The 11,181-nt window shown below is 35.5% G+C and overlaps 1 protein-coding gene across 1 annotated transcript in view; it reads left to right on the forward strand.

Moving 5' to 3' along the window:
- Positions 1–11,181, forward strand: part of VWA3A (von Willebrand factor A domain containing 3A) — a 66,006-nt gene that overhangs the window by 16,022 nt on the left and 38,803 nt on the right. Inside the window, exons 8-14 of the mRNA XM_072418934.1 lie at positions 83–208; positions 1,000–1,099; positions 1,728–1,793; positions 3,642–3,773; positions 7,498–7,636; positions 8,417–8,520; positions 9,945–10,025. Of these exons, the coding sequence (XP_072275035.1) occupies positions 83–208; positions 1,000–1,099; positions 1,728–1,793; positions 3,642–3,773; positions 7,498–7,636; positions 8,417–8,520; positions 9,945–10,025 (748 nt within the window). The remainder of the gene's footprint in view (positions 1–82; positions 209–999; positions 1,100–1,727; positions 1,794–3,641; positions 3,774–7,497; positions 7,637–8,416; positions 8,521–9,944; positions 10,026–11,181) is intronic.

Raw genomic sequence — 11,181 nt, forward strand, 5'->3', positions numbered from 1 at the left:
AATGTTTCTAAACTGTTGGCAGTAGTGAATACCTTTCTAACCATGCATGTTTTGCTTTTTGCTTTTCTTTTATGGGGGATAGGCTGCATGAAGCCAGGCAGTGGATTCAAGAACTGCAACCTCGTGGAGGCTGTAACTTACTTTTAGCACTTAGGAAAGCTCTGCAGATCCAAAACTTGGATACTCTCGTCATTATTGTCAGCAGCTGGTATGATTATTATGATCTTTTCTATTATATTGGTAAAAAGCTAAAATATAGCAGTATAATTTTCAGAAAAGCGTTTACTTCAGTCAATAAAAAATGTATTTGACTAGGCTAAGATAATGCCACCCACCTGCTTCTGTCTGGAGGAAGGTTTTTTAAAGCGGAACTAAATCTTGTTCCTGTTCCCTCGTAAGGCGCTGCCATCTTTTTCCTTCTGTACTTTCTACTTGCAATGTTTGGCCATCTTTATTGGCTGGTATGACAGAAAGCGAAGTCCGAAAAGTTCATTCTGTCCTGGCAAGTGCAGGGGAAGCCAGGTTTTTTGACAGTTCCCTGAGCAATCAGGCAGGTAAATTGGTTATTGCAGAAGGGACATTGTCAGTCCCTTTCTGCAGTAATGACCTGCCTGATCAAATATTTTAAAAGTGGAACTTTAGATCCTTCTAAATTTATTGTAAGATCCTATACAGTATCACATCCTAACTCTACACTTATTTTATAATAATCATGATGTCCTGCATTCTTATGATCCTCATATATTCATCATGGTCTCTAAACCCTAAGAAAATATATTTTATATGTTTTTATCTACATATGTCTACATTTTGCCAGCTTTGTTAAAGCAGAGCAATGATGGTGGTGAGAAATGATAAGACAGATTCATCAAGTAATACTTTAGGCATTCTCACATAAATAATATGTTAAGTGACAAGACATATTTATTATTGTAACGTAAGAAAATCCCATCAAGGTGAGACCTATACTGACAACAAAAAACTTTTCTGCATCCCCAGCCCTGACCAGACACCAGATGTCTTAGCGGACTACATTTTGCAGTGCACCCTGGGAAGAAATCTCCAACTTCACATTGTATCATTTGACAGCATTGCTCAGGTAACAGTTTGTAGCGCTGTTTATATTCTGTAGATTTTTATCATATATGCAGGTGAGTTGTATTAAAAAAAATGAGCAACAATTTCATATCTACAAATGTCTTTTGAGCAATTATACTGGCTCCTCCACGCTTGGCATACATTGGATGATTTTCTCCCTATATTATTTTATAATCAATTTTACAATTCTAATTATAATCAGTTAAAGTTGATCCTTGTCATTGACTACAAGTATTCAGAATACCATCCACCTATTTATTATTACTATCCTTTTCACCAATATATCTAATTAAAATATTGACGGTGACACAAAAATTATTTATTTTTATGTAGTCTTTAACAACAAATGGTTAAAAAATAGCCTTGCCCAAGCAACTTACATTACCTGCTTAAAATAGATCATAAATACAATTGTAATTACAATGATTTGCTTGATGTTTGATTACTTTGATCCGCTCATTGGGTGAAAATATCACATAAAGTATGGACATCTAAACAGTGAACTGCATAGGGTAAAATTTCTGGCCTGATTATTGTTGTTCCTCTGCTAGAACGAGCTCCTGCCCTTTGCTCTCCCTTCTGCTGTCCAAAGAGAGGGGCTATCTAACAATCTGCTTTTTCCTCAATAGGTGGATTTACAAACACTGGCAGACTCAACTGGGGCACGTTTTCACTGTTTCTCTTCCTGGAAAGAGGTAAATTGTAGCACAGAAAAAAATAGTATCATATAGTGAGTTTGTGACTTCCTTACACTGTGTAGTTTTATCAGCCTTGTCCAGTTACCTCTGTAAACTACAGAAGGATGAGAAGTGTCGGAGTTGTTCTGCAGTCCTAACACTCTTCCTGTTCTGGGTGACACTGCCACTTTATAGATACAGTACAATGAATTCATGTTAACACCCCAGGACAGACAGTGTGTTACTGTAAAGCCCACCAGGTAAAAAAATCCCTAAAAAGAAAACAAAATGCTGCCATTTCTTTTCTTGGTTTAGATACACTTTATGCTGGATACACAATTTGTGTGCATCGCAGTGTGTTATCCCACACCCATAGGTATAGATGGACCTATATAGTTTTGCTTTTCCGTTCTGACTTAAGTGCGGCACATAGATCTGAACAACCTTCGGGGGAAACAATGGGATTTCTGCATATATTCGTTTTTCTGCATGAAAATTGACAAATGTTAATATTCTCCTAATTTTTAAGGAGCATGTTTTATGTATACCATGTGATTGTGATCTTTTTGGCATAGCTAATCCTATTGATTGCTGTGCTGCTGCCTGTATATTTTTTAGGATCAATTGACTATGCAGCATCCAGTCCATCAAACCAATAGTGTATTTTTTTGGGATACACTATTAAATTACAACAATATGGCACATTGACAAAATGACAATATAAAGAAGTCATAATAATAATATAAGTATGAAGTCAGGATGAAACTTCAACAACAAGCCAAGTCTATTCAGCTTATAAGATACAGAAGGAGAGATACCTTGGGGAGCTCTGTACTGTTTTAACTATTTGCCAAAGCCTTTTTTCATATATTTAGATAGAATGAGCATATTGGGAAGATGAAAAACTGTGTAAGAAGAAGGCTTTTTTGGCAGTAAAAATAAAAACATTTAATTCTTTGAGCAATTCATAGCATTTGAGTAACAGAACTCAACTATTTTGACATAAATTGAATATGGCATTAAATCAATCAAAGATATAATATTTGACTAGTTACATTCATTCCAGAGTTTGAATAACAATTGTCTCATAGTTACCAACGCATTTCACCAAAATGGCTTCCTCAGAGGATTCGAAGAGACCGGTTTTGTGTAGATCAAGATACCCAGATTGATAAGGTTAGGTATTGAGTTCATCCGGTTAGGATTATATAACATAGCAAAGAAATATGAGGTAGTGGTAGTTATTGAGGATGGCTGCTAGGAGTGAAGTCCCATGCATGCATAGAAGATTGTCATTCTGGCCTGGGCAATCTGGATAGCTGAAGATCACAAATCTAGAAAAGGCCTGGGTAAGGATGCCAGCAACAGAGAGAGAGGAGGTGAGTTTAGTTACATATTGCAATGAGGCAGGTAAGTCTATTATATTGCAGAAGAGACCTGTCCCTTCTGCAATTTTTTTTATTTTTTAACTTTAGTTTTGTATTAAAGAGGCTGTTTAAAAAGTTTTTCAGGGTGCTCACAAAAATAAAATGTTTTTAATAAGCACTTACTAATGCTTCCCCTGCATAGCAATTCTTTATGCCTTTTGTCTATTACCACAATTTTGTATTTTTCAGTCTCTGAATAAGCTGAAGGTTGAGTTTAATCTAGACTTTTGAGTGTAGGGTTCCTTCTGATTGTTTGCTACATTATTGCACTATTCTCTTTTCCCATTAAATATGTTTATTGGGGATATTCATAAAGCAGTGAATCTGACATTCATTGAAACATTCCCTGGTGCAAAATTAATCACTTCCCCACCCATAAATGTTTTCATATTGATTGCCAATGTTTTATGTCACATATGTTTGTTGTTGTTTGTGGCAGGATGAGATCTATGCCAGCACTGATATCAAGTTGCTGATTAATGAGATTAACAAAGCCACTGCCATCCTGAATAAGATCAATGAAATGCGCCAAGGATCACTGGATAATGCACTTATTAGAATAATGCAGGAGGTGAGCTATTTTTTGTGAGCCTATTTGCTAAGAGCTTGTTCTAAATTGACTTTTCTGCTATACTTGGCAAATATATTGTTTTTTTTTTTTCAGTCTTTTATCTCATCATCACTGTGTAGTAAACTATCCATGATGGACTTTAAATTTGCAACCTGGAGAGGATGTAGCTCTTAAATACGTTTTATTATTTTAAGAGAAACTTCAAACATATTTTGGGTAAATCAATCCCTATGCATGAATTCAATTCTAGATTTCGAAGTATGTCATGTGTGAATTACACTGGGGAACAATTTTGAACTCATTTTTTGTTGACTTTTAGGCTTATTTACACTTTTAATAGGTATGCTGATTCTGAAAGTGCAGTTAGTTTTCTTCTATCACGTCAGGTTTTTTCTCTACCTCTTACATTAATGCGATTACTGTAGCGTGGATTTGTATAGACTATTTATTTACACACAAGACAGAGGTTGTGCACTGCTCTACGTAGTGAATAAGCAAAATTTATTTTTCTACATACACACGTATTTCCTTTCTTTCAGATCATGTCTGGCTCTCGTCGTAAGTACCTTAACTACCCTGATTCATTTTGTTATATCTGTGGCAGTTTCACCATTCCCAGGAGGAACATCAGCACATTTGTAGAGCAAGCCTATTTGGCATATTTCAAAGTTAAACTTTGTGATCAAGATAAGTCTTGGGCCCCTCATAAGGTGTGCAAACAGTGTGTCGAGGGTTTACGGATGTGGACAAAGGGAACGCGTGATAAGATGCCATTTGGTATACCTATAGTGAGAGCCAGAAGATCATTTCAGTGACGGTTACTTTTGTATAGTAAAAACTTCAGGATATACCAAAAAAATTAATGTAACATATAGTATCCTAGTCTACCATGGGCTATAAGCCCAGTGGCTCAATCAGATGAAATCCCAGTGCCGGTTTTCGTTACACTACCTTCTTTTGAAAAACATGATTATGGTGATGAACTAGATGACAATAATGATGAAGAGTTTGAAATTGAAGAGGATTCTGTTCATAAGGGATTTTATCAGCTTGTGTTTAGTGATTTGGCACATGATTTGGGACTATCAAAGAAGGCTTCAGAACTCCTGGCATCAAGACTGCGTGAGGAAAACATACTTGAAAAAGGAATGAAGGTATCGTACTTTCGAACCTGGTAAATTGCCTTTCTGCAGTACTTTAGAACTGACAGTGGCTTTGTGTATTGCCATAACATATACCTATTTTTTTGGAGGAATAGGGAATTCCAATCTATAACTCAACTGAAAAGCGACTATTTATCGATAGTTTAAAGCAGAGCTTAAAGTGTGTCCTTCTTCACAATGGCAATATATTTGGGTCAGTCCCAATTGGCCATTCAGTTTCTCTTTGTGAGGAATATACAAACATAAAGACCACACAATTGGGTCATCTATGTTGACCTTAAAATGGTATACCTCCTTCATGGCCAGCAAAGCGGATACACCAAGTATCCCTGTTATCTGCATGTGGGACAGCAGAGCTCGTGAGAGGCATTGGGTGGAAAGGAATTGCCCTAAAACCAGGTGATCCAAACATTCTACATGAGCCACTTGTTCATAGAAAGAATATTATATTCCCTCCTCTGCACATGAAACTGGGTCTAAAGAAGCAGTTCGTTAAAGCTTTGCCAACTGAAGGAGACTGTTACAAGTACCTCATTTTGGCATTTCCTAGCCGGTCATTTGAAAAAATAAAGGCCGGTGTGTTTGATGGTCAACAGATTCAACAGCTCATCAAAGACGAACATTTCATCAGGACAATGTCAGAAGCTGAAAAGAATGCTTGGTTATCATTCAAAGTCATTGTCAAGGACTTTCTTGGAAACACACAAGCAAATAATTACACAGAAATTGTCCATGAACTCTTGGAGAGCTACAAAATGCTTGGTTGCAATATGAGGATCAAGGTGCATTTTCTGCATAGCCATCTATCTAACTTCCCAGGAAAACCTTGGTGCAGTCAGTGATGAGCAAGGTGAACAATTCCACCAAAATCTGAAGGTCATGGAAGGACGGTATCAGGGTAGATGGGATGTACATATGATGGCTGTCTATTGTTGGAGCATCCGGCGGGATTTTCCTAACACTGTACACTCCAGGAAAAGCTATAAGCATAAATTTTTACCTTAACCGCTTACCCAATTAATTTTCAAATGTTTTACTGTAAAAATATTGTCATAGAGTAACAATAAATCCTTTGTATAAATAAGAGAAATTTTAATAAACAGTACATTCAAGTTATTATTTCATTATTTTTTCATTGTATGTAAAATTTGTATGTTTTTTGACAAAAATGGAGGGTACCCCGTTTCGTAAAAACCAGAACAGATAGCAAAAAACTGGGGTCATTTCTGGATTCACCACTGAAAAGTTTGAAAAAAACAAGTGTTAGATTGAACTTGTGTTCAAGAAAAAATGTGTTCCCCAAGCTTTAATTTGCAGTCTCTTTATTCTTTTCTCAGGTCACAGGTCGAAGATCAGAGCTCTAATAGGTTTATTTGTGGGTTTTGTTTTCTGAGTAAGCAATGAAAGCACTTAAAAACAAACCGTCATTCATACTGACATTGTGGAGCAAGCAGTCTTCACAACAGAGGCACTGAAATCGTAGATAATGTTCCCTTTATATTCTGTGAAATCTTGGCAGCCTGTTTTTTTTTTGATCTTAGGAATTAAATACCTTCACAGGTCAATGAGAGCTTATTTGAATTCTCTTTACTACTTTTTAGGAATATGAATAAATACTTGTCCATGGAAGGGGCTGAAATAGTAGAGTCCGGGTCCTAAAGAAAACCATTCACAACTGCCTACAGAGCATTTTTAAATCTACCACTCCCATTAATTAATCAAGAAGTAATTATCCACCACCCACAGAAGAGAAATAAAACATGCTAAACAATGGAAAACTTCTCTGATACACATATATTGAAAGTGTCTATTTTTTAATTACTTTGCTCTTGGTGTCAGGAGGTAAGAGGGTTAGTCAAGGATTAGGATGGTGATGTGAAGGGCGCAACTCTGTTGTAAAAACTCAGACCTCAGAAATATGGAAAACTGGTAAGGTATTCAACTACTTTCATCTCTCAAAAATAGAAAAGTTTTTTTTTTTATATTTTTATTGAGGTTTAACAATAATTAAAAATAGTACATACAAGTTGAATTAGTTGTTGTACAAAAACTTTGGAATAACAATTAACAATACATTGGTAATAATATACAATCAGCTCGTAGGCAGACAGTTAATATCATTCAGGACAGATCCACATAGCAATGTTTACTCGGCATCTATAGGAGGGTCATTTTCCAGTTCTCTTCCCAAATACCAGGTGGTGTGACGGAAACAATTGTATAGTTTAATTTTTCTAGGTGTGTTAAGTGTGGCAATAAAGCTTTCCCATGTTTCAAAGAAAAACTGTGTTTTTAATTCTCTATGCATAGAAGTTTCAACCCATTCCATTTTACATAATACTTGCCAAAAATGAAAAAGTTTTAATGGTGAATTTAGCTTTTAAATTTTGTTATTCAGGAGACAAATGTTCAGTTGGTGGACGTCTAGTGTCTCTTTATTACTATAAATAAATAAAATATTTAACTTTTAGCAAAGTTTCTCCTTTAGAATTACGAGAGAATATGATATTATCATGTAAAGCACCTATGTAAAAAATCTTTTCTTTTTTTTTTTTTAATAGATATCGACAAAGGTTGCTAAAATGCCTACCTCTGTTTTCCTCCCAAAACCCCCCAATCATGATGGGCCACTGAACATAGAGATTCCCAATTTTTCACCCAAAACTTCAGCTGAATGGCTTAAGAAAAATGGGTTAAAAGGTAACATTAAAATATGATTTAGTTATTCTAGAAAGATGTGTCTGATTTTAGATAATAATACATTACAAATTGTTATATAACGTATTCAAAAAAAAAAAAAGTATATGATAGTATAACAGTAAACATTATTTATGTACAGCTAGGCTGTAAAATATATTCTGCATTCTTAGTCTTAGAAATAGATGTAGAAAAAAAATATTTCAGAGCAAATTCAGCATAGAAAAATATCCTCTAAATTTTCATACTTTATTTTGATATTATAAGTATTTGGATTAGCTGTACCTGGACAGTATTTTAAATATTCTTTATTTGTCCAAAAATATCACAAATGTAAAAAAATACAACTGTGATGGACATATGTTTAAATTCAATAAGATTAATACTTACTGATGATTGAAAACCTGAAATTGAAAATCCATCCATTTATTGAAATTGAATCCAACCAAGCACTTTAGTTCTTTAATAGCTAATGGCTGACAGTACGTAAAAGCATCCTAAGCTTTTATGGCACAAGGCTTCTTCTACTTTATACTATCATTTCTAGTACAGGTGGTCTTTTAAAAGTTTTAGTTCTTATTCCATTTAGTTTTTAGTCCTTATGTCATTTTGAACAAAAGTGTGATTCTTGATTTATTTTGTAGCTAACATATGGCCACACTTTAAACTGACCAACCAAGTGTATGTAATAGTTTTATACCCCCCCATGTATGTACTGTTTGTTGGTATATGTATCCTTCTAAATATTGTGGTGGATATAATGACACATTTTCTTATATGCAGCCAAAAAATTAAGCCTCTACCAAGTACTAGCTCCAAATGCATATTCACTCGTAGAGGATTTTGTCCCTATCCTCCAGAAAAAAGTATCATCGACACTTCATGAGGTGAGTTACCTTAAGGATTTTTAGCAAGATTAACAAATATTAATTTACTTACTAAACAGATAAAACAAAATCCTTTTAATGATATAGTTACCGGACCAAAATGAGTCAAATAAAAGAAGGTTATTGTCAGTTTAAATACATTATAATGTACTGAAATTAAATGTCCTTTAAGTGCTAACACATTGTGGAATCAAGGCCGTACGTACACATGTGCAATATTTGTCATTGGAAAAGATCTTTCACCATCCTTTCCAATGACAAACGACTGCACGATGCATGAATGAGTGTTGTACATTAGCGCCGTTCTGCTCTATGAAGAGGGGAGGGATAAGAAAGATGGAGCGGCAACCTGCTGCACTCTTTCCCCTTCACTTTCATTATGATCAATTGCCGTCCGTCATTCGTGGATCCCCCCGGACCATTGTTCGGACAATGGACGATGAGCACTGTACACATGCAAGATTCTCGTCCGATATCAGCCCTGAGCCGATTATCGTACGAGAACCATTGCATGTGTTTACATAGTCTTTGGCTATGCTACACTTTTGTCTATTTGAGAAAAGCAGAAAAATCACTGTAGTGCCATGCTGTCTGTTGGAACTTTTTTAGTCCCTGTTCATAAGGTTTAATACAGGCCCAGCTGACATGGATGACATCCTCAAATTGACCCCGGGACTACCTTAACAATAGTTGGAGTTTGTGTTCAACCTACTACAGCTTTAACAGCTAAGCTAATTAAGGGTGAGTTGTGTTGGGGAATAAAAAGTACCATCTGACCCAACCAATTAAATGTATTCTTTAACACCCCTCACGTTTTAGCATTATAGGAAAATAGATGGTTAATGGTCTACATTTCCAATATAGTGGAATAAGTTGGTGGGCAGCCGCTAATAGGTGACAGTGGATAGTTTTCTTATAGAAACCAGGTGGGTTGGGCATTACAGATAGCAAAGCCACCTTCTAACAAGGGGCCAAGAGGTCACCATACAAATCAGAGCAAATGTTAAATACTTCACCCCAGAATGGTTGCAGAGTGGGGCAGGACCACCAGATATGAAAATAGTCACCTTCCTCAGATCCACATCTCCAACAAGGCCTTGGAACTGAAGGGAACATACGATGGAGGGAGACAGGGTCCCTATACCAACGAATAAAAATTTAAAAATTTTTCCCCTGTGTGTACCCACATACCGACGATTTGTGTGTTTATAGACTGTCAGCCAGTCTGACTCTGCAATCTCCTGGCCAAGGTCTCTATGCCAATTAGAAACAAATTTAGGTGTGATTAAGTCATAAGACCTAATGAGAATCTGATAAATGAACATTATTATTTAAAATGTCATGTGAAAAACATATAATACATAAGATATTAATAAAAGAAATAGTTTAATAAAGCTGTGAACTTTTTTTGTTTCCTTTTATAGCGGGCAATGATCCAGTTTGAATGGCACGATGGCACTGTTAAAAACATTCATGTGGATCCTCCAATGCTGTATGATTATCAGGTAGTATGCCTTACTATCTGAATTTTGCATAATTGTAAAAATCGTATATTATGCTTCTTTTGTTTTATAATCATCAGTAGTAGGTACAAATTTATGTACATTACAAGTATACATTGTACAGATATTGTGATGATCATTATGCTTATTACCTATGGTATCCTTTGTAGAAAGTTTGCAATGAGCTTTTCTCAATGACCATACTCTGTAACCCCTAAGAATTCATTTCTTTTTCTCAATAGGAAAAAAAAAAAATTTTTTTTGCATGTTGCAGTCAGACAGTACACAAGTTACTAACGCTCCTCATTTATATGAAACCATTTTATCATTGGCCCCTGTTCTCAGGGATAAAAATGTCTTTCCATACCTGGCAACCTAAAGCTGGCCAAGCATGTCATGGTTCCCAGTCATGTTTAAGCCACCAGGGAAGTACACAAACAATTGCAATAAATCCAGTTTTATACCACCAGAACTTTCTAACACATTTTTATTACAGTTTATTGAAAGCTCAAATTGAAAAATATTGAACCCAGGTACATTCAATGTCACCTCTTTATGGTCTAACTATCAAACTCTCCCATATAACATCATTCATATTATGATTGCTGGTAAAATTAAAGTTGTTGCATTGTGCAATGTTTTTTATCTGATTTGCACCAGTATTTCCATATTATCTGAGTAGTCTAAAGCTAATTCTAGGAATACACTAATCAATTTTCTCTTGGTGGTATTTTTATTGATATTATGATCTTACCTGGGATTTATTTAAATCAGTTGTTGCAATTGACTATGACTATTCAATGTAACATCCGTTTGTTCAATATTTGTTTTTGCCATAAAATCTACTCAAAATATAAATTGTGACATAGAAGGTGGTTTCATAACAGTACAATGGTAAAACCACCTGCCAAAAAAAAACTGGCATTCTTCTTAAAAATTGATCATACATGCAGTTGATATGATCCATTTTTTATCGAGCCGAGCGCAAGTGGAGGAAATCTGGCCTCAGTGCTGACTTCATGGACTACAAAGCCAAGCTTTAAAGCTTTAACACAGAGCTCACTGTCACCAAACAAAATTATTTCTCTGCAGTCATTTCCTCTCAAGCCTCCAACCCACGCAACCTCTTCTCTACAATTGACTCCCTCCTAAACCCCAC

The sequence above is a fragment of the Pyxicephalus adspersus genome, chromosome 7, assembly GCF_032062135.1.
Source record: "Pyxicephalus adspersus chromosome 7, UCB_Pads_2.0, whole genome shotgun sequence".
In the NCBI taxonomy this organism is placed as follows: domain Eukaryota; kingdom Metazoa; phylum Chordata; class Amphibia; order Anura; family Pyxicephalidae; genus Pyxicephalus; species Pyxicephalus adspersus.